This window comes from Rhinolophus sinicus, chromosome 3, assembly GCF_057876585.1.
Source record: "Rhinolophus sinicus isolate RSI-liver-muscle chromosome 3, RSI-T2T, whole genome shotgun sequence".
Classification (NCBI taxonomy): domain Eukaryota; kingdom Metazoa; phylum Chordata; class Mammalia; order Chiroptera; family Rhinolophidae; genus Rhinolophus; species Rhinolophus sinicus.
The window spans coordinates 166,918,514-166,942,605 of record NC_142503.1 but is presented as its reverse complement, the minus strand read 5'-3'; the positions used below and the strand labels follow the sequence as shown (position 1 = coordinate 166,942,605).

At 42.1% G+C, this 24,092-nt stretch overlaps 1 protein-coding gene across 6 annotated transcripts in view; it reads right to left on the bottom strand.

The window, feature by feature from the left end:
• The window catches only part of DAAM1 (dishevelled associated activator of morphogenesis 1), a 161,449-nt gene that overhangs the window by 12,273 nt on the left and 125,084 nt on the right, over positions 1–24,092 (bottom strand). For 3 of the 6 annotated variants that reach the window (XM_074327416.2, XM_074327412.2, XM_074327414.2), the window contains exons 16-21: positions 19,068–19,097; positions 17,803–17,909; positions 10,788–10,872; positions 5,964–6,070; positions 4,077–4,165; positions 3,064–3,232 (exon numbers count right to left, since the gene is read on the bottom strand). In XM_074327416.2, the coding sequence (XP_074183517.1) occupies positions 3,064–3,232; positions 4,077–4,165; positions 5,964–6,070; positions 10,788–10,872; positions 17,803–17,909; positions 19,068–19,097 (587 nt within the window). The remainder of the gene's footprint in view (positions 1–3,063; positions 3,233–4,076; positions 4,166–5,963; positions 6,071–10,787; positions 10,873–17,802; positions 17,910–19,067; positions 19,098–24,092) is intronic. The other 3 variants (XM_074327417.2, XM_074327413.2, XM_074327415.2) reach the window with 1 other exon arrangement.

The window sequence follows — 24,092 nt, the reverse complement described above, 5'->3', positions numbered from 1 at the left end:
TCAAAATCTGGGTAATGCAATGGGTGATGGAAATGAACCTGAACCATCGCCAATGGGGACACAGCTTCACAGTGTGTCCACCCCATGAAGAGGTGCACCCTGAGAGAGCATAACCAGCAGGGTGGGGTAGGGTGGGGAGCGAGTGATGCTTAATACACTAATCAGGACAGCTACTTTCAAGTCAAAAGTACAGAGCAGCCACTCACTGATGACAATTATTAATAATTCTCATTTAAGGTTTCTTTCAACTCTGTAACTTTTTCCCCCTCTGACTCATTTGTTTTGCTGTTGCAACAAAGGGTACTCAGAAAGTAAGAAAGCCCCCCGTTTCAGGGCTGGGCCTGCAAGTGGGCCAGGACTGTGCCATCATGAATGTTATTCTTGCGGCCAAGAATCCACTTGCTAATTTTAGCAACTATTCAGCTCCTAACTGCATAATGCATCTCCCTCTTCAGTGGTGACAGGGCTGAACCCTGACTGACCTGGACTGAAAAGGCCGGTGTCTGATAAACACTATCTATTATGCAAAGCTGTGGCAGTCTGGTCCCATGGTCCCCGACTCCACTGCACATTATAATCACGTGGATCCCAGATGCCTCAGCCGAATTGGATTCATTTAATTGGAAGGAGGTGGGGCCAGGTATGGGTATTTTTAAAAACTCCCCAGTGGTTCTAACAGCCAGGATCCAAAACCACTAATCTATTGAAAGTTACCATAATCAGGAGAACACAATATAATTCTTTAAAAACATTTCCATAATTTTCAGGCTGTTTGCTAAGTCACAATGCTAAGTCACAACAGTCCCACCCACCTCCAGCTAAAGTGAAGCAGAGTTGTCAAACAATTTTTCCCCCCATAACAGTGAAAACCATTTCTGGTTATCCATGTAGCTTCAGGGTCAATGCAATCCTATTCCTCTGAATCAACTGGCCCCCATGTTTAAAAAAAAAAAAAAAAAAAAAAAAGAGTCCTTTATTTTTCTTGCTCTCAGTCATTAGAAAACAATTGCTCGGCAAAGTAAAACAGTGGCTAAACATTCTGGTCACTTATTTTGCAGATGTTCAGCTGTATCATTGCACTTCAGTTTTGCCCTTCACAGAATCTAAGTGCCTGCCCATATACCTGCTGAGTGAGGGAAGCATGAGGGAGCAAAATCCCAACTACCATCAAAGAAAGAGCAATGCTGTTTTCCTTCCTTATTTCAGAGAAATGCTTTGTTATTTAGGGAAATTAAATTTAGTTAACCACATCTACCTTTCTTAATGAAGAAAGACTTAAAAGCAGATCAGAGCTCCCACGTGTTTGCTATCCAAATAACATCTCATTTGACTGAATGTAAGTTCTTGAAGAATGAAAAACAAGCACATTTGATTATCCTCTTGTCATGACCAGAAACAAGCCTTTAACAGAGTGAATACACCCTTCCTGTGGACTGTCCCCGCCTTACACAGTTTGATTTGATTCCACTGAACATTTAATGAGTGACTGCTTATAGGCAAGGTACTGTGCCAGCTACTGTAGGTGTGAAGACACTGGTGCTACTTTGGAGGCACCAGTGTCTTCACAGCTTCAGAAAGCGTTCAGAAATGTTAATTTATTTGTTTTGAAAAATCTTGTGCATTAACCTCTATAGTAACTTCAATAAGCAGATAATTACATAGTAAGTGTAAGGTTATCAGTAAATTGAGAGGGCAAAGGGTATGAAAGGGTTGTGTGTGTGTGTATGTGTGTGTGTGTGTGTGTGAGAGAGAGAAAGAGAGAGAGAGAGAAACATTTTTCCGTAAAAGGGTGGCTGCTCTTGAAATGCAATAAGATGTTTTAATTTTCTATTACAACCTCCAATAAGATCCATTTTTTGGTAGGTGTCAAATACCTGTAAGGCCAAATACCCTGCTTGTTGTGACCTTAGGCAAGCTAAATGAGCCACTCGAGCCTGCCTCAGTTTCTTCATCTGACAGCAGGTGATACACAGCACCTGGCCTGTGTACTCCACAGGCTGTTGTGTGACAATCAAATGTGAAAGTTCCTGAAAAAGGACCAAGTGCTCACATTAAAAATAACGTGGCAGTGATAGAACGTAACAGCTGCACTTTGTGCACCTATTTCTACATGATACAAAAATAAAGTTTAGTCCTATAATTTAATACACTGCTTATTTCTTACAGGATTAGTTCAGGTGGCCACAGTGCTATGGCTCACTAACCCTATAGAAAATATAGAGTAAAAGCCTCACTGGTTAGGAATAATTAGAGTGAACAGCCCAGATTTCAACAAAAAGAATTCGGGTACAGAGAAGTTTATCTTAGAAACACTTGTGCGTGTTCCTTTGAAGTCAGTGAGAGCCTTAGAGAAACAGGCTCTCAGGGAAACTGGAGTTAATATACCCAGTGACCCTGCCTGCTAATGACATCAGAGCATTTTCCCACCTCAGTGTCTCTAACGAGAATCTCTTCACCTAACATGCATTCTCTGGGAAACATTTTAACGAGTCTTGGGATGAGCAGCTGAATACAAACAGACAAAACACATTTACACATCGTAATTTTTCCATACAGCGGCTAGCTTCAATGCATATAGGAAAACATAACCTAAAAACCCAACCAGCTTCGGATTCTATCATCAGCTGTCAGATTTTTCCTTTTCCCTGGAACACGGTTCCCTGTGGGGGCCAGGGACTGGGAGAGGTCACGAGCGGACTACTGGAGTGTTGGCAGGGTTCTGTTTCTTCATCTGGGCACCAGTTCTACAGATGTGTTTAGTTTGTGAAAATGCATCAAGATGTACATTTATAATTAGTGAACTTGTCTTTAGTGTATCGTACAAAAATATAAAGTTTATCCAAGAAAACCCCCAAAACAAAAAAACTTGGACTAGAGGATATCCCCTGGACTGAAAACGGATGAAGGATAACGGGCCCAATGGGAACTTGAGGACTCTCATGGTTGTGAAAGAGCTAAGAGAGGCGTGAGAATGGTGGAGGCCCAGGAGGACCAGAGGGGTGCACATTTAAGCCCTGACCTAAGCACCTGGATCCTCCAGGCATCAGAAGAACCCGTACTTACTTGTCAATGCTGGATTTTGTGTCAGCAATCTTGTTTAGGCTGGATATCTTGAATCCATAAGCATTGCCTCTTTGGCCTTTATTCATGTAATTTCCAAATGCCAAAACCACTTCTAGCAACTGCTTCAGGGCACCGCTCCTAAACACCTCCTCTGAGCCAGAACGAATTGCTTCAAAACAAAGCGTAGAAAACACAGGTATTAACACCAAGTCTTTTCAGTGATAAGTCTACAAGATTGGGTTCGATGCCCAGGAGCACTTTCAAAACACCTGAACTAGAAGCAAAGAGGAAGAGGATGGGGAGAGCCAGCTAAGGTTGTTCAAGAGACCCACAGGCAGCTGCACAGTCCTATCTGCTCACCGCCCTTGTCTTGGCTGACTCATCAATTGTACGCACGTAGGAATACACAGACCAGCAAGTGCATTTCCCACAGTCCTTTGCAAACACTTTCTTGCCTGGACGAGTCAGATCAATAGGATTACTGATCAATTGCAGTAATAGAAAAACTGGTAAAATGTGTTACATGTTACAGCTTGCAGGTGTCATCAAGGACTGGGGCTCAGGCAGGGTCCTGACTCCAGCCTGCACTCGGGGGCTGGGCTCTTCAGTTGCCTTGACCACACTGCAAACACTTACAAATGTACTGGCCTCAAAATCAAGCCATGCAAGAGCCTCAAACCTTCACTTAGAAACATCTAGTAAGGCCCTGTTGCAAGAAAGCGAATTACAGGTTTAATGCTAGTAGCAGTCAAATAAATTCCTCCCCAACACCCACGTGGTCAAAAGCCCAACCTGCAGAGGAGCCCAGGAGGTATGCTGTGATCTCCAGGACCCAGGCCAGGCCAGGCCGGGGAGTCAAGCGCCCACCTTTAGTAATTATCCATCAGAATCCAAAAGATTTCCAAAAAAAAAAAAAAAATCACCGAAGGAATCCTGTTTACTATATGCACTTGGATTACATTTGTATATGGGCAACATGAATATTATTTCCCATCTGGGCAGCTTGACTTTACCTTCGACTTTAGGTTTAACTTCTGCCACGCGCTCTGCAAACTTCTTTTTGAAGTACAGTGACTGCAGTCTTTGCTGATAATGATTAATTCTGTAAGAGCAAACACAGACTAATGAACATTCACTTAACATGGCTATGTTCACTCAATGGATGTGACGGCAGAGGTACCTCAGAGTGCTACCCCATACACACACACACACACACACACACACACACATATACGTACACACACGCACACGCACACACACGCACACACTTCCTCTCCTGGACAGGAGCACAGGGCATGAGGCCAACTTTGCCTGGAGGGCTCATTTTCCTCTGACCTACGGGGGTATTTGTGAAATTGCAACAGGGTCCTTAGCTCTCATCAGATTAGTCAACTGCTGAAAGTGAGAGCTGGCTGCTATTGACTAAAGCCCTCTTCCCTTCTGCTACAAATAAAGGGCTGTTTCCTATACTTCTCCCATGCTTCTTAACTTTCCACAAAGTTTGTCTTTGGCAAAACTATAGAGGAAACTACTATCTCTAGCATTCTCTCTTCATATCACCCTCTTCTCACTCACATTCCCAAACCTTCCTCTTTCTTCCACAGTTATCTCTCTATCTGCTCCCTCAGGGCTGGCAAGCTCTGCCTTCCAAGATAGCAACAAGCTACTAGAGATGAACAGAGAGCCAAACTGGCCTCTGTGGTCGCCACCAAGATGAACTGCTTTGTGTTGCTGAGGGGGTCGGGGTGGGGGTGGGTATTCCTGCCCTGGCCTGAGATCATTGCCTAACCTGCTCTCAGGTGGAAATTTCAGTCCAGTAGGACTTGGGATCAGCCCCTCCTCCCAAACTATACCATGTAATCAGACAGACCTGGGTTTGCAGCCCAGGGTCTCCTCTTACTATCAGGTGACCTTGAACAGATACCTTAACTCCTTCATTAGATGGAAAAGAATGTCTCCCTACCTCACAGCTTTCCTGGCAGGGCTGATAGGAGGATTCAGTGAGATGAGGCAAAGATCTGGACAGTTGCTAAGTGGCATCTATTGCAGGTGGCCCTCCAGTTTGTCTACACTTAAGTCGCAGGGCACACCTGTCAAAATTTCCAAACCCTCCTTTGTCCTATTGCAGTGGGCAAGTTGAGATAGAACAACCACAAAAATAAGTCTGGATTGGGCAGACATGTAGTGAGAGACGTGCTCACCCTGGCTACATTTGTTGGCCTTTGGAACTTGGGAAGTGCTCTGCGTTGACTAAGACTTTCAGGACCACTGGTCCTTCTCTAATGCAGAACCAATTTGCTAGGCCTGGGATGGCAAATAGACTCAGCTCACATGCCAAACTCAATTAAGGGCCAGTGGCTGCCTCAGGGACTTCTGGAGAAGGGTGGAGAAAGCTTGCCCAGGCTCGGTGGGAAGAATGCCACGATCGATTAATGATGTCTGCATGTGTCATGATTTGACATCCAGACCCGGGCTGTTCAGTTACGTGGGCTCTAGGTTGACATGCGGTCTGTCCATTTTTTTTCTTTTTTCTGTTTAACAACAACCTTGGGATGCTGAGGTCCTAGGAGGAGTGAGAGACCATCCCAAGAAATCAAAGTGGTGAGAATGACACTGGAACCAGGCAAAGTTATGACTTGATTAGGTCAAAGCATTTGAGTCCCAAAGGCCCAGAAATAGAGGTAATTGTGAGGCAACCCTGACTCTGGCTTACCCATGGGCAAAGAACTCAATTAAACAAAATAACTTCCACACGATTCAGACTCAAGGAGATTTTGGAATTCAAACAGGCTTCAAGTTAAACCGGGTTAATTAACCCAAACCATTTAACATGAATCAAAAGTTTAACTTCCTAAGAAAGGTAAGAGGCATCTTTACTTTTTAAGCATTTTTAAACTCACCGGCTCATCTCAAAAAGGAATCTATCAGCCTTGGCCATCCGATCCAGTTCATGTTTATGTTCCTCCAACAGGTCAATGTCACCTTTCTCAGGAACAAATTTCAAGAGCTACAAAGGACACATAATTATTAAAACTGCTGTTTGTAACTTAAATTTCTGCAGTAATTTCTCACCCTGGCAGTTAATCCCAAGGTGAAATTTTAACTCTTGTTTAAGTTATATAAGCTCTGCTTACGGGTGATTGTTAAGATAAAATAGAAAATGATTAAATCTTTCCATTTTTACTTGAAAAGTAGTTAATGGGTATAAGAGTCATTCCTGGCACCTGTTTGTTCTATACTGCTTCTCAAATCAGAATTGTGATGGTTCTTCACCAGGACCCACTTTGCAGGGACCTTGGAGATTCAACCCTCTCGTTAGAAGATAACACAACTGAGGATTAGAGAGATTAAACAACTCACTCAGGATTACAGAGCAAGTGCGTGTCATCGTCAGAAATAGAATCTATGTCTCCTGGCTACCAGCACTATGCTTTTTTTCTATTACATCATGCTGGCTGGAATGAGTTATTCTATGTGTATTTTCCATTCAGTTTGCTTATTTCTCTGGCTTATCTAATCCCATCTCATGTTTTTGCTCCATGTAAAGTTGGATGAGAGGAACGCAGTGGGATTTAAAGTTTTTAAGTCCATATTTTATTTTGGAGGAAGAAATGAGCATGGAATGTGGAAGAAATAGCAACAATATTTAAAGTTGAGAAAGTACTTCTGTATGCGTCTGATTTCCTTTAAAGGTACAAATATGCGTCTGTGTATGCACAGGCCTATGTGCTATCTTGTAGATCAAATGCCTGTGGACATTTAAAAAAAAAAGTTACACTGACCCTCCAGACTCCAAGATCCTCCTCATAACTTGATGCTGGCATTGTGCTGGCATTGGGTGGTCCATGGAGCAGGTTTTCAAATGTTTGTTGGATTTAACTAAGGGACCTCAGAAAAGGCAGTGAGTCTGGGTGCCACTGGCAGTGAAAGAATAGGGACTCCAGGGAAGGAGGCTAGTGGTGTGAGATTGGAAGTGTATTCCACGCAGCATGCATGTTATGTGCCGAGGTCTGGAATGGGTAGCACAGCATTTATGCGAGTGGAAGAGCAGCTGTAATGGCAGTGGGAGAGGGCAGCTGTGGTCAAGGTGAAGGCAAAGGCCTTATAAGAAGTGCAGTCTTTATTTTGAGGGCACTGGGATATAACTTAAAATCTTAAGTAGAAGAAGGCATTTGCATTCTAAAAAGATTGCTGTGTTTGCAGAGTGGAGAAAGAACTAGGAGGGATGGAAAGTATTAGGGGGGTGTGATTAGACGGTTGATGCAGTAATCCAGGTGAAAAATGATGGTGGCCTGGATTGGGTAGTGGAAAGATTCTAGAGCTATTTAGGGGATTTGAATGGAACTGGACTGGCTTGTTGGTGGATGAATTATAGGAGATGAGGGTCAAAAGGATGAGGCCCAGGCTTCTTGCTTAGGCGAAAAATGTACACAGAATATAACATGGAACCCAGGAAGAAAAGGTTGGCTGAGGGTAGGTGGGGAGAACGTGAGTTTAGTGTTTAAAATACTGGCAAGAGAACCAAGTAGGAAATTGTAGTAGGCTGGTGGACAAATGGGTCTGAAATCCCAAACAGATCTGTTTGGAAGACAAAGCATTGGTGCTGGTTGTAACATGCACGGATGGGAGTGAGGTGCCTGGAGCCATCAAGAGAAAAAAAAGCAGGGCTTGAGAATAGTCAGCACTTAAAGGATGAAGACAAGAAGAAGAGGAACCTTCGAAGGAGGCAATGGAGGGGCCTCTGTGAAATCACAGGGCTAACAGAAGGCATTTTATCAGGCCATTAGTGTCGCATACCACCAAGAAATCAAGGAAGGTAAGGACTGCAAAGTGCCCCCTGGCTTCAGCAATAAGGAATGTTTGTGTCCTTGGTGAGAACAGCTTTAGGAAGGTGAGGAAGACAGACTTGTATGAGTTGAAAAAGAGAGAACAGGAGGCAAGTGGGGACAAGCTTTCAAGAACTTTGGCTGCGTCAAAAAAGAGAGAGGACAGCGGCTAGATGGGTGCGTGTGCGTGCGTCTGTGTGCGCATGCATGCGTGTGCCTGTGTGAAACGCTGAGACTTAAATAAGTTACGTGTCAAGAGGAAGAAGTGAAAGGTCTAGAAGAGGGGGGCAGAGTCCTCCCACCATGCTGGGTCTCTGAGCAGAAGGACAGGATGGGCCAAGGACACTCCTCTTTCCTGATGGAGTAGAAGCCGGGGACAGATGACAGTAGGTGTCAGGGAGGAGTTCATAGGTCTGGTGGCCTTTTAGCTTCTAGTTGTCACTTATGTTCCTACATTCAAATAGTGCCACTGTACAGGACGAGAATCTTCTCATTCTTCCTCAGTGCAAGAAGGGAAGGTAGTAGGCAAGGGGAAGGAAGGAGGAAGAGAGAGAGAGAGAGAGGCTTGTTCGTTCCCCTTAGTTTGGATTTTTACCTTCTGGGCAAGGAAATTCAGTTCTAGTCTCAGGTATCGCCCCCAACTAGCCGTGCAGAGCCCACAGGCCCCTTTCCGGGATAACACAATCACTACGCTCTCTTTCATTACGTGCAAGGGCATAGTGAGAGGAGCCCGCTAAGGCTCAGTTCTCAGAGCAGAGCTGGGTAACAACTGTGTGTGAAGAGGAAAGAAGAGTTACACAGACACCTGGGAACAGGAGAAAGGTATACATTCCAAGAACAAGTATATTGATCTCACCTGAGTTCTGAGCCCAGCAGCTAAAAGCAGCAGGAGAGGAGGGAATGAATGGGGCTCATGAGAACCTTAAATAGGAGCAGAGATGCTGGCTTGAGTGCTTGTCTGGGAAGAGTGTTGTATGAAGGCAAAGGAAACAAGAGGAGGGGTGGTAGAATCAGGAGGAAAAGAAAGAGCATGACTGATGAGATACACAGAATTATCAGGAGAGACCAGGTCAAAAGTATCCTAACTGGCCAGATTCTGCTTCAGTAGACTCGTTTGCTTACTTTATTTATTTGAAGTACATTCTATTTGCACTGTAAGTCCTTTTGGCAAGATTTTGAAATCCTTTCCCTCAAGGAGGCATTTTGTTGGATGCAATTTCACAGTAAACAGATCTTGTGGAATTTTAAACACATGACCTTGCCGATAGGGACTGAAAGCCTCAGAACGAAAGCAGCTTTCTGCTCAGCTCTTCACTCTGGGTGAGCAACTTCTGATGTCGACAACCACAGCGCAGGGCCACCTGGGAGCCGGGGAGAGGCAGAGGGCAGCTGGGCTGCACTGGCTCGGGGCAGAGACTGTTCTGACTGGTGTACAGCAAGAGAGGGAGCCGTAAAATGCTCTAAAAATGAATTTTAGGTTTAGGAATTCCTTTTAAACTATTCATACACAGAGCATCCTAACAGACTTGGAAACGCAGTCATTAACTATTTTGACAACTAAATCAAACCTTCAAAGGACAGCACAGAAAGTTTTCCCACAGCTAGCGTGAGGGTTTTCACCTAGGACGATGACAGCTGCAATGGCTTCAGGGAGGGCAGGTCTGTTTAGGTGTGGTGACACCACACACATCACTCCTCCCTGCTCTGTGTCTGTGACCTGTTAGGACACCAGTAAGAACCATGGAAAATGTACATGCAGACAAACAGGCACTGCACCTGGAACAGCCTTGCTGCCCAGGGTCACTGTCAGCCATGCAACATGTCCTTTCCTATGCTCTCGGAAGCTGAGCGCACCGACAGAGACCTCAAGTTCAACCTGGAATCATGATTGCTCGTGTCCACTGTCAACCTTAAGTGGACCTGGCTATAATTAACATGGCCCACATGTCCAAAATCACTCAAAAAATGACTGTCCCAAGGATGATGTGACAAGCAGACTTAGGGCATTCCGAGACTATCGCCACAAAACAAAGGAGAATTTAGGTCCAGACAACGGGGCAGGTGATAATCCCTAGAGGCTAGTCAACAACACTGTCGTTTGGGGGACAACTGAGCAAAGCTGCTGAACATCACATAACACAGTTGGGTGGTTACACAGAGCACGGTGTAGAAATACTGTACGGAGAGAGAGAGGCGATGTCACCACATTCGACTTGCTGCCCACCACGGATAATACAAATGACCTCCGAACACCATGGACAAGGACGTGTGCCGACTACGTGTAAATCCATCCAAACCTGCTGGCCCAGCATGTGAATGTACTGCCGTTTACAACACAAGAGGAGTGCCACACAAGTTAGAGACAAGACTTCGCCCCGAGAAATTTGCACCCCACCTTATGACACATACAAGTATTTTGATGTCGATGACAATGCTAGGGGTTCAACAGTGGCTTCTGTTGTGGGAGTGGTGAACCGAGATCAAGACACGAATTGTATTAAGGATTTAGCAATGAATCAGTTTACGGGTATGGGTGTGATCTCATCGTGCTAAGTGAGTCTTGATATTCCTATGAAACACATTTGCCAGTAAAGCCAGTAGATACATATGACCTACTGAGGCAGAATAACTTAATTGCTGTATGAGGGACAGAGCTGGCATTGTGGATCGCAGGCATTTGACAAACTCGTCACCTTCCTTCTCACCCAGCATGTTGAGGGACAATCAGAGAATAAAGTCATAAAGTCTCCTAATAGAGTCGCACGGAAACTTGGCGCAACCCCCCGCATTTCAGAAATGAGGAAATCATCTACCAGCAACAACCGGATTTGCTCACTGTCTCCCTCCCCGCTGAAAGTCAGTGGTCACTTGTGTGCTGAGATCCGTCTGACAGCTCACCTGTTCCAACATGTCCTTGGGCAGATCTTCTTGCTCGTCCATTGTTAGAATTGCCCGTTTGATTTCATCATTGGATAATTTCAACCTGGAGAAAGAATATTTCATTTTGTTGTTAACAGTACGGGCTTGAGTATCAAAATTTAATGTAAGATAATTCATTTTGCTACTCCAGCTGCTGATTTTCAAGTACCGTTTTGCTCAAAATCTCCCAGTAAAAGCTTATTGCCTGACAATACTGCACCGAAAAGTAGTATTTTGAAACTGCTTTAACATTCTTTCAGGGCTTTGTAATGCTCTGCTGACACAGAGAACAAAGCTGTCGTGTTTTATCGTTTGGTCTCCTTAAGCAAGGGATTGGAAGATGAGCAATGGGGACAACACCCGTACAAATCTATCCATGAATTGCAGGTGAAAGAGCTAAATTCTTAATTTTATTATATATCAGAAGTGTTTAAAAGTTTGCTGTTGTATTAAAAATGGATTTTAAGGTTAGAATCTAAGTGACTGTTAAAAAATTGAGCAATAGTTAATATACAAAATAAAATTTACAAGCACTTCATAGTTGAGGACTTTCCACATGTTATTTTATCTGAACTTCAAAATACTGTGACGGTTATTTTTTATTTTAATAGAGAAAGAAACCAAGGCTCGGAATGGCTAAGTGATTTGCCCAAGGCCAAACATGTAGAAAGTGGCAGAATCTAAGACAAGCCCAAGATTCTTGACTGCTAATCCCAAAATATTGCTTATCTAATTAGTATCTCATAGGGAAGGATTTATGCAAAATACAAATCTGTTTTCTACCATAAATTTATGATTTACTAATTTAATTAAGGATTTATGGCTTGATTATGTCAGGACAGCAAAATGTTGACTATCAAGTGTCAGGACATTAAAACATACTTGTAAAGATGTGCTTTTAGTAGCCACAACCAATAAATAGTCTTAATCAGGGCAAAAAGTCTTAATCAGATGATTAGTTGTAACAATAGAGTCATTCTTTTGTCCTATTTGTAAGCGTTAGACCCAGACTTACTTTAAAAATGTTACTTCCTTACGAGCTACCGCTAACGTGGCATATTCACATCATTTGAGCTGTTCTTCTAGTCTATGATCTCCAAGAAGAATCACACTTAGGACTGAAGATAAAGACGTAAACACACAAGTGCAGAGCAAGACAAACAACCTCCACACGAGAGGAGATAGCTGAAGGCTGGGTCCCAGTCCGAGTTCTAACACTTTCTGGTCAGTATGACCTCAGAAAAAGTTTTTCTTAAGCCTCAGTTTCCTCATCTATAAAATAGGGATAATAATAACTACATTAAAAAAGGGTTTTTTGTGTGTGTGTGTTCGCGCGTGTGTGCATATATGTTTATGTGTGTGTAAAAAGTGAAATAATAATGCATGTAATAGTGCCTGGCCATTGAAAAGGCTTAATAAACTGCATTAATACTCTACAAGGCAGACTTTTCTACACCAGACTAAAAAAAAGCAGTAGTACTTATGTAACCTTAATATTCACGGGAAGTTATCTGATCATTAAACAGTGCTTAGCAGGGTTACTATGGACACTTCCCAAAGCACTTTCATATCCATTATTTCACCAGAGTGTCCTCTTTGCACACAGTACCCAATAGGTCTGGGAACATTTAAAAAAAATTAGAAGACATGGTATTTATTTTAAAGGTGGTTATAATGTTTGGGAGAATCAAATGATAAGCGAAAACACTCAAGACACAAGGGTATGTAAAGAATGCATGCTTACTCATGCTCTCACAGATAAATGAGAGGGCTGGATGAGGGCTGGGGTGGACACAAAGACCATGGAGGGGGGAAAGACTGCCGAGGGTGGAGCTGGACAAAACAGTCTACTCTGGACACCTCTGGCTTGTCCTTTTCTTTGGATTTTGACATGACCTTGTTAAAACCATCCATCCTGCCTTTTACACTTCATGTTGTTTCATGTGCCAACAAGTAGGACAGGGAAGGAACACATTTGGGAATCCAATTGTATCAGTACCACTTTCTTCTATTTTATGTCTTCATACCCAACTGCAGCATCTAAGTAACACGCCCTATTGTCCACGTTCTAAACTAAGGCCCATTTGACCGCCTAGTCCTAGTTGCGGAACCATCATCACTCCTGGGCTGGACAGCAGCCCTGGACCTCAGCAGACGTATCCAGATTGTTGCAGTCATTCTGGTGACAATCACTGTCTCAAGAACATGTTCACCAGAACGTTCTGGTGGCAAAGCCCAAACATAAATGGAACAATTAAGCCAAGTTGGCATGGGTAAATCATATGCTGGGAAAACTGTATCCCAGCATCAAGATCTCCACCGTACAGGCCCTGTGTGGCCCTAGCTTCCAGGACACCCAAGGCTCTTGAGTCAGTTAAGGACAAACACCGAGCAATGGCCACACAGGCCAAGGAATGGGAACATTAGCAAGGCTGAAACTGCCACGAATGAAAATGAACTGGCTGTGGAAACACCTATAGTCTCCATGAGAAAAGTTCCACTTATAAGAAAAAAATAAATTAGCTCTGTGTCCTTTACACACTGAGTTGAAGAAACCACTTTATGGTGTAGTTCTGCTGAGTCCTTCTGTTTTGCATTTAAAAGAAAAGAAGTTGAAAATCAGAGTGAGAACAATACTTGAAGTATCGGATTTGCATTTCATTAGCTCCCCATATGGAGTGCAGAACTTCTTGCTTTTGAAATTGTATATATTTATGCTCTTCAATCCCCCAGAGGCTGTCTGGACTAAACACTAGCTCTAATTCATAACAATTTTGGTTTCTCTTAATGTGGCCCACAAAGAGACTTGAGACTTTAATGGATAGTACTTAGGAAAATCTACCTGTCAACATACCGCCTTGCACGTGGCCTGCTGGAGCAGACAAAGAAACTACCTTTGGGGAAAGAGGAGAAGGGTACGCTGCCCTCCGGGATGGTTCCATACGTTGCCGAGTTCTTAGTATCATCTGTCATCCACAGAATGAGTTGCTAATCTCTGTAATTTAAGGACCCAACCAGTTCTAACCTTTTAATTGCTTTTAAAGCTTGGCAGTGTTCTGGTGTGCTGGAAGGTGGCAACTTTTGAGACATCCACTTCAACTTTCTTTACAAGGCAGGAAACAAACCGGCCATTTAAAAACAGTATTTAACGCTACCTTGCTCTACTCAAATATTTCAAAAATTTGCCAAGAGAATCGGAACATCCAGGAGTAATTACAATAAGTTAGGGATGGATGGCTAGATCAGCCTTAGCACTGCTTCAGTGGATTTAAGCCAAATCCTCCTATTTTAAAGTAGCTTTTTGTGGTTTACTACACTCTGGCTGCCATGTTAAGTGAGCATCTGGAAAAAAAGAATGGCAGAACACTTCATAAAAGTGTATTTTAGGTGGGTTCATTTTGCAATATAAACTGACTTCCAAGTTTCTTTCTGCCCTTTTTTTTGGGGGGGGGGGAGGGAAGGGAGAAGTCTGTTTTAGGGAATAAAGCAGAGTGAATTTCAAATAGCCACATGTTGCCTACAGACGTGCAGTAGACATGTTTTTGCTCAATGTGCTTAGGGCCTCTGCCATTCTATTCTCAAGTCTAGGAGAGGCAGGCTCCTTGGTGGCCTGAAGCTTCTGATTCAAGCGCGTACTTTCCAGCCACTCTCTTTCTAGGAGCTGCAAGAGACCCTGGCCACTCATGCTGTGAGCACATAAAAAGGACATGCGCCTCCTCCCCTGCTTGGACGATGGGGCAGGAAGGGCTTTTTTCCAAAGGCCTGTTCAGCTCCAGGAGTGGCTGTGGCAGGTGCTCCTGACCGAGGATGCTCCTGACCAATGTTTGCAGTGTGTGGCTAAGGAACAGCTCTGAAGGGTAACCAAACACTGCAGACATAGGCACTCCTTAAAATACCGCCTATGGAATATGCCACAAGCTTGCACTGTGGTGGAATGACTGCATTGCTGGGAATTAAATTCCTAGTCAGCAAGATAAGAAGCAGTGAGGGTTGCCATCCTTTAGGAATGAAATAAGCATAAAAGAAGATAGTGTGGAAAAGCAAGAAATCTTGACATCCACTTGGAAATGTTCCTATTCATCGTCCCCATGCACGAAATCAGTCTCCAAGTCATATTCAGGGTTTCTTCGTCTCTCTCAGCTCTGCCCCTCACTGAGTCTCACCTGGACAACAGAAACAGCCTCCTACCTGATGGCTGCCTCGGCTTCCAATTCTTGACCCCTTCCAACCTATCCTGTAAATCCTTGAGAGACCAAACTTGGAACCTTATGAAAACAAAGTGTTCTCCTCTTGAATAAACTGCACCAATATCTGATCCCATGGGCACATAAACAGGCCACGACGTGAGCAGCTACCACATGCAGGCCTCCTGCCAGGCATAATTCTCACAAGCCCCCTGCCAGGCTACCACTTTCATCATCTCCATTCTATAGATGAGGGAGGTATGGCTGGATCCTGGGCTGACTCATGCCCTTACCAAGACATCAGGCATGGCTCGCAGGCTCTCTCTCCGTCCTGCGCTCGTTCAACCCAGGTGATAACTGCCTGCTGCAATTACAGGGCTCTTTACTAGCTATGCTTCTACCCTTCCAGCGCCTTTCCGCTGGCTGCACACCTCCTTGGAACCGCCCGCCCCCTGCCCACATAACTGGTATCACCCTTCAAGGCCCACTTTCCTGGTAAACGCTGCCGCTGTCACTCTCCTTTGGCCGAGCTCCCGTCTCCTTCCAGTCAGACCAGTCTAAGCCCTGAATTGTTCACAAGTCATCTCGCCTGTGTCGTCTTTCTTCTCTAATCAGCCGCAAGCTTCCAAAGGCAGCAGTGCTATCTGAAGTCTGGGTAAGTCCTGTGGCACGCAGCATACTGCCAGGGAAATACAGGCTCCAAAGTGCTATCTCTCTAAGAAAAAAGTATCAAACACACTCTCACAAGTCTCTTCCCTCCTTTAAGCCCCCAGCTCCTTTAGTGGGTAGTAATGCATTGCCAACAAAAAGGGGAGAATGAGAGCATGGTAAACTGCTGACTGGTTCAAAAAACTATACAAAAAAACAAATTTAAACCGGCTCAATTTCTTTTACCTTTACCACAGCATACGTAACATGTCAGCCCTGTTCTTTCCTGACCAAGAGAGTTAAAACAATTGACCACTGAGCGGAAAAGCGTGTGCTAATGAATCCTCTGTGGGAGAGAAGGTTTTAGAACTGGATCAATAATGCCCAATTACCATAAGGTCAACTGAGACTCAAAATTACTTTGTTATGCACAATACACTTTTTATTGATGCACAGTATAATAACACTTATACATTAAATTGGATTTTAATAATCTAACAGCTACGAGGCAAGTTCTAGAACTGTCTTCCAGAGAGTTTAGACACATTCAAGTTCTAAGTCACCTTAGGCTCTGACACTTTTGAGGTAAGAAGGGAATTACATACCACAAATATGAAATACTTCCTTCAATTAAGGGATGGGAAATTTGCCAGAAAGAGATATAACCTTATCTATAACTAGTGTAATTACCCTGGGGGCACCTAGCACTGAGACTAATCTGTCTGTGAGGAACTGGGTCATGGTTTTTATCCTATGAATGCTTAAATACTATAGAAATTTAGAATGATGGCTTCCTTGTCAAGTTGTTTTAAAGTGTCCCTTTAGACTGCAAAAGAACAAAATATAGGGGGAAATTCTAGAATTAAAAAAAAAAATCCCAAATTTTCATTTAATCTTGCTATTAAAGAATGTTATTTGTAAAAAGAAAGTATAACAAAACAGATTGTATACACTATAAAAGAAAAATAACTAGACCTTCAAATTCCTTTTACTGGTGTCTTCCTCAGCCTGTGTTCTGGGAGCAAAAATGGGGATAAATACAGGCCACTGACATAGCTTCCATTCTTCCAGAGGCAGAAATGAAATGCTAACAAGATGGTTCATGTTACCTTAGTAGTTGTATTAAAATTCAGGGATCTCACTAAGCTTCAATTTCTCTTTCACTAAAGGAAACATTTGCTCCCTAAAGTAATATATATCTGGCTAACAATCAAACTTCCATGCTGAAAAACAAACAGCAGCTCTTTGTGTTAAAAGAAACTTACTCTAAGATCATCTAAAAACTAAGGACTACTACTTTCCCTCTTTACTCTCCCTGAAAGAGAAGTCACCTTACACCAGCTTCAACGAACATATAACCTTCTTTCCAGAAGGCAGCCAACGTGACTTACACTTAAAGCCTCAAAGTTCAAGGTTCTTTACATCCTCATTCACCTCAGAAGCATCAGGTATCTTTGCCTAACGTGAAAGTCCCTTTTAAGGAAAGAAGAAACTAGATCCAGAAAAGTTACTTAAAAATGCCCAAGACAACCTGACACACCGCCTGAACCTACGATCAGATTCCAAACTCCCAAATTTCCTTTCTTCTTTTCAAATTCCAAGGCTGTGATGGTTCATTAATTATAAGAAAGATTTCTGAACAGGGCTAAACTGGATAAATGAGCATTTCATTGAGGTTTGAGATTTACATATCCTTTTAGTCATAAAAATGTTCAGAAAAAGCATGAAATCATATAACCTTGAAATATAAAGATCTGAGTATAGAAAGAAAGAAAGAAAGAAAAGAGGCTTCCTTGTTGGTTCTGATTCTGTGACAGGGTTACTCAACAGCCAAAATATCTCTGGAGCCAAGAAGTATAAGTAAGAGTAAAGTCCATTTTACAGGCTCTCTGGGAAACACACACACAATTGATTTAGGATGTTCTGCCTTTTAAATTGAGAAGTGTGTGGAAATGAAACTCTAAGAAAGTAGGCAACCGGTTCTGATACGTGCCACTAGGGAACGTAAGTACCGACAGTTATCCTCACATCAGACAGAAAAGAGTCTGAAGAACTGTACCTCAGCAGAATCCAGTTAAAGGAACAAGTACAAACATGTGGTTTGGAGCCACATGATAGAGAAGCTGGTCCCACCAGAAATGTTTATTCAACATCAACAATACCTCGATAGAAGGATGTTGCAATTCTGAGCTCTCCGACCATCAATCACCGAAAGCTCTTTGACTTTAAGTTTGGAACTCAGTGTGTCATCGATGGCATCTGCTTCTTTCTACAAAGAGTATGAAAGAAATCCATCAACGTCAAGCAGGGACATTCTGGCTTCAGACACATACTTTTCCTTTATATTTCTGTTTACATACATACATACACACACACGCACACGCACGCACGCAAGCACCCACAGCAGAGATGGTGAGGCGGGCAGTGTAGGGAGGTGGCGGAATTGAAACAAAGACTAAAATCTAGTTGACAAAAGGGAAATAATAAGAAAAGCTGACCACCCGCATTTGAAAAACCATTATTTGGAAGAACAAAGTGCTTCTCAGTTGAAGATGCTAAGCGTGCATAAATTAACAGTGAGTGCCCTCCTTTTGTCCCCCAAATCCCTATGGATAGCAGACAGAAGAACTGTCACTATGAATGAAGCTCAGCTGAGACCTGCCAATGCCGGTCCAGCCATTTGCAGGGCACATTCACCCCAGGGCCATTTGCAGCCTGAGCACCTAAAAAGCAAACAATAAAGACTCCCAAATGTCTTCACGTGCAGCAGGAAGCTCCCAGGCCCAGATGGTACCTTTCATTACCCTGGAGCCTGACAGACAACTGGGAGGGGGCAGTTCAAGGCATTAGTTCAATTACTTGAGTTAATGATGAAACACTACTTGCATACTTTGCTGCTGTACAGAAAGCTGCAAGCAATGATGGCCAGTCATGACTTATGGTGGGAGAGACATTAAACAATTATATATATATATATATATATATATATATATATATATATATATATATATATACATATATATATATGTAATAATGTTTGAGTAAACTGGGCATCAAGGTGAAAACAGACTAACTTGATAAACAGCAAGTTTGATTTCATTAGAGGGCAGGATCAATTTTAAAAATGGATCATGGTATTTTAAAAATGTAAGGAAACCAAAGAGCTCTGGAACTGTATAACAGTTTAGGAAACAAAGACAAGGTACAGCTTATAATAAGAAGCACACACGACCAAACTTTAACTGTCTCTTGTCATGCTGAGGTTTCAGGCATACCTTGAAATATTCAGTTAAGTGTTGAAACCCAACATGGAATTACCTAGGCATTATATTACTCTATCTAAAAAAACAAACAGGACAATCAAGACATTTCGAGCTTATAGACAGCCCAGGAGTTTAAAGCAAGGTTTAGGTAGTAGCTCACTTACCTGCTTGGAGTTGCTGTGCACAAAGAAATCCTACAGCCAAGGCAGAGGCATGGAAAAGGCAAATCAGATACATGCAGTTCAGAAACCACAGCAACAAACGGGGGGAAAGCCAAGGAAATTAGGGACACAGGGTAAGTAAGAGATGATTTATGCCTGTAGGAGTGGCGATGAGAGTTAATGAGGATGAGAGGGCTGGCTGAAAAATGCAAATAAGAGTGTGATACTGAGCATTCAGGGTAGAGAGAAGACGGCATGTGCTGAACCCAGTTTTCACTGTGGGCAAATCAAATTTAGAAAAGGACTTCAAACACCCTAGAAAGACTCAAGTTGGAAAAGGAACAAATCTTCTTTGAAAGGACCACTGAGCTCCATTTCTTCAACAGGATTTTCACTTGAAGCAGAAAAATATCAGTCAATTCCATCAACTTGAGATTACTCCCATTGTCACGTACTACCAGCTATATATATATATGTCATGAAGAAGGGTTATACAAAGACAAAAGACTAGTTCAGCAACATAGGTCAGTATGTTAACCCTCAGCACCCCACCAGACTCCAAATAATGCCTGTGGGTGCTATATGTAGGTGTAAGGAAAATGACAGAACATGCAATTAAGAGACAACAAGCGATTCGTGTGGTGTGCAGTCATTGGTGGCCCTGTCCCAAGTGCCTCAGGGCTGTATCAAGCACACAAAAGTCAAAAGCCTCTTCTTGAAATAGTCTATAGAAAAGATTTGGAGTAAAGAAGAAAAAGAGGAAGAAGTAATTGACAGGTTATGAGAAAGCTACAGCTTTCTTTGCATATTTTTGCCATGATGGAATGAATACAACTTGAGGGTGCAAAGCACACCCAGCTTTCGGGCCAACGGCTTACACCAGTATTTGCTCAGTAAATTCCTTAAGGCCTTATTGGTCCTGGCAGCGCTGCCAAGGCCAATTTTACACAGACGAGCTGTTTCATATCACTCTTGTAGTAGAAAACAAAATGTGTCCTCCCCTTCCTCCGCCCATACAAGGAGGGATTGCAAGAATGAATGCCTTTTCTAGAATGGCATTTAAAAAGTAAATTGATAACCACAAGAAAACTTTCTTCTCTGATGTCACAGTTTTCTTTTGTCCTTGTTGTAACTGTCAATGTTTCTACTCTGAAACTCCACAGGGCTCTTTCCCTGTAAAAGCCTTTTTTCCTTGCAAGGGCAGAAAAAACTACGATGAAGTGAACTCCATGAGGTCTTACCCTACTTTTCTCTCTTAAAGAGACAAGTTGCTTTTTGAATTAGACCTGGCTCTCACTGTCTGACCTTCAAAAAAGAAACTTCCATGAAGGTCTCTGGCATCTCATTTTCCCTAAGTTCCCACCATCAAGAAATTGAGATTTCTGACCTCTGCTGTAGTGGGCTATGGAATCAGGCAACTGTCAATACCTAGGAGTGTGGTTTGACACTCAGTCTATCTGTAAAATGGGGTTGACAACTGCATTATTGTTGACGATTAAATGTGATAATGCATGTGAAGAATTTTGTACAGTACCTGACACATGGCTGTGAGCAAAATTCTTGGAAGCTATCATACAATTATCTTTCAGTCTAATGATAAAGCCTTTTCCGCCTATTGTCCTGCTTTCAGCTGAGCTGAAGAACAGGTGGTCGAGATCTCCCATTTGTTATATCAGCGGCAACAGTAAGCGTAACAGTTAACAGCTGAGGAATGTATCTTCTCTTTCCAGAGGTGAGGATGAGGAATGCCAGGAAAGTTTGGTTAAGGTGAGAATGAGAAATGTCATGGGAGAATTTGGTTAGTTGTCAGCTTTTCAATTCCCCTTCTTTAAGGGACCTTTAATCATCACATTTAAAATAAAATCACAAAGCTTATTAGATGGGGCACGATAAAAATAACAATGCTTCCAGGCCCATTTCAAATACGTTAACATTCTTTTTGAAACCTAAATTCTTTACTAATTGGCTTGGACAAAACATGGTAGAATCATCCATATTTGACTCTACCTAAACAGGATGGCTGACTTTTTTCCACATGATTTTTGGTGTAGGTCTTGGGGTGTGGACTATAAATAGGAAGCTGGACTTGTATTTTCAGGAACTAGTGCTGATAGATTCCTATAGACAGGGTTCCATGAAATGGAATGATGACTCAACTCTTCACGGATAATAATAACCCTCACAGGAATGGTCCTTAATCTTTTTTTGAGGTTGAGATTCCTTTGTAAATCTGGTAAAAGCTGGGGATCCCTCTCCAGAAAAATGCATACACTAATATTTATGTAAAACCCTGCATTTGATTAACTCGTACCATGGAGCCCAGTTATAGACCCTCTTCTTTATACTTCAGTCCTGAGAAAAACCATCATTCACGATTTTCTCTTTGCCTTCACGTACCATAGCTAACGACCGAGATTATTAAAATAAATATCCTAAATCACATCGTTTTTCAATGTGAAAACTAGATATACAGAATACCGAAAAATGTAAAGAAATTATAAAGGAAAATTCTCTGATTTATAAAAATCGGAAGGTACCACTGAATGTTCCAAAAGGGACCCCAAGGATGACTTGTATATTACATATTAGCAGGAGAGATCACGTTATGGAGTCTGGGATAGCAGTTATCCTTCGTTTTCTAAATCAGGGCAGAGAGGCTTTGAAATGTTAGTATATGTTCTAATAATAGGACCCATAAGAAGGGGGTGTCCTCAGGCAAAGAGCAGCGAGGAAGAATGGAGATAATGCGTGGTTAATTTATTGCTACAAAGATATGACGCCCATATCTGTCAAGTTCATTTCCCTCTGTCCAACTGCATAGGTAGGGAGAACGAATTTATAATATTTCAAGATAAAAATTTCCCATGAAACCAAGATGAATATTGTTTAATTGTGCCTGAAATAGTATTATTATACAATGTGCTACGTTATGTAGTTAAATCTTTTGTGGTTGGCCTGGAAATCATGTATAATATAGTTTTAACGAGAAAAAGAAGTTTCGATACTCAACAAATTGACTTTCAAATGAACTTTTGGAAAGTGAGCAGGGGAATAACTGGACGCTATTAAATTCCGTTTCATGTGGCACATAAGTTTCCATAATCAGCTCTCCACACCTTTGATATCCACACTGAAAAAACCACGAATAGGAATGATCTTGTTCTTAAAGCTGGAGTAAAAGAAAATCCTTTACAAAACCTGATTTTCGTAATGAATAGAACCATGGTGTAAGAACAAAGCAAAACTGAGAATTATGCCACTTGTATACCTGACTGTGCCACCTGTTTGGACACTGAATACACACTAAGCCATATTTTTATTACCTGTCAAATGGGAATAATACTCACTTCGTAGAACTCGTGTGAGGATTAAATAAAAAAATAAGTATAAGAGCTTGAGAACGAAACTTTAGGGTTGATAAGCATGGAAACTGTACATATCGTACTCAGTACCGAAATTGATTATCAATTTAGATCATCATCTTTTAGTCTATCTGATGGTTATTTACAGGTTTTCCTCATCTCTGCTTTTATACTATAATTTGCATTGTAGGTTTATGTAATACTTTAATACACTTGCATCGTTTGAAGTACTGCATATACAAAGCAGGCAGTATAAATATTTGTTTTTATGATACAATATTTCTCAAATCAATGGGGCATATCTTTTTGTATGCGTGTGTGTATACATATATTATATAAAAATCTCTCCTACATGTCATGAATCAGTGTTCACCTAAATTATACTAATCTGACACGTAGTAAAAAAGAATCTTCCTCTGTGTAGTGTTCCTGTTGCATGTGTGCAGATAACAGCATGCGTGTGTTCCTTTGCCTCTCTGAGAAATTCACTTAGCCAAACAACTGACTAAAGCCCAGAGATTTTGACCAGGATTTTATAACTCTGGAGAGAAGAAAGAGGAGATAACATAGAAAAAAATAGGTTCCCAGTATCCATTTGGGAGTGGAAAAGAGAGCAGTTTAGGTGTGATGATGATTATATGGTGATTGCCAAGACTAAATGGAAGTGCAAGGTCATCAGCTATGAGACGAGGGGACGTTCAGTGACAAGCACCCTGTGTCCTTCGTTTTGTCCTACATATTCCTACGAGAATGTCCGTATTTTTTGATTTTCTGCCTCTCAACATTTAGTAAATTCAATCAAATGGCTCAAATGTCCTCCATTTGGAAAATACACTTATGGTTTAAAATTTCTTGTCTCAAATTCTTGCACCAAGAGGGGAAACATACTTGAATCAAGCTGAGCAGGTGTGTTGAAATTTTTCTCCAGGAAGTGCTGTTGAGAAGGTCACAAATGATTCTACTTACCAGTCTACTTAGTGTTAAGTACAACTGAAATATTCCAGTCTATCCTGACTAGAATGACTACTGATTACTTAAACAGTAATTGGTTGCTAGGAGACAATTACCGAATTGCCAAGCTTTCTGCAACCCTGTCTCCCAGAGCTCTTGAGAATTGTCCACAGATTTGTCCCAGAGCATTTTGGCAGCATCCTTTTGCACCTTCTGCTGAAAGTCAGTTAATTATGAGTCTTGTAAACTTGGGTCTTCCAACCACCTGCCTTCATAATAAATGCAACCCACATGCTCAGACTTGAACAGTATCATTTGGAATAACTGCTGTTTTTCCTTCCTTTAATTTACTTCTCTATGTTCCCAAACCTTCCCCTTCAGCAACTGAAATGGACTAGTGTTAGTGTCTGAAACTGAAGCAGGAAATCAATGAGATGTGTAACGAGGTCAGAAGATTATTTGAGTCTATCAGAAAATTTGCTGAAATATCCTAAGACTTCATGTCAAGGCCCAGAGGACATCTTCCTGGGACAGAGAGAGAGAGGCGATCCATTGCAGCCAATCAGGAATGAGCGCCTGCTGTGTGAGGGCTCTAAACACACACTTTGTTTGTCCTTTGAAAGACCAAGTGTCTTGCTTCCTACTGGACAATGTATTATCTTCTTGTTCTTCATTTTCCTGTGATGGTGTGTACAACATTGCACAAGTCTGCCTC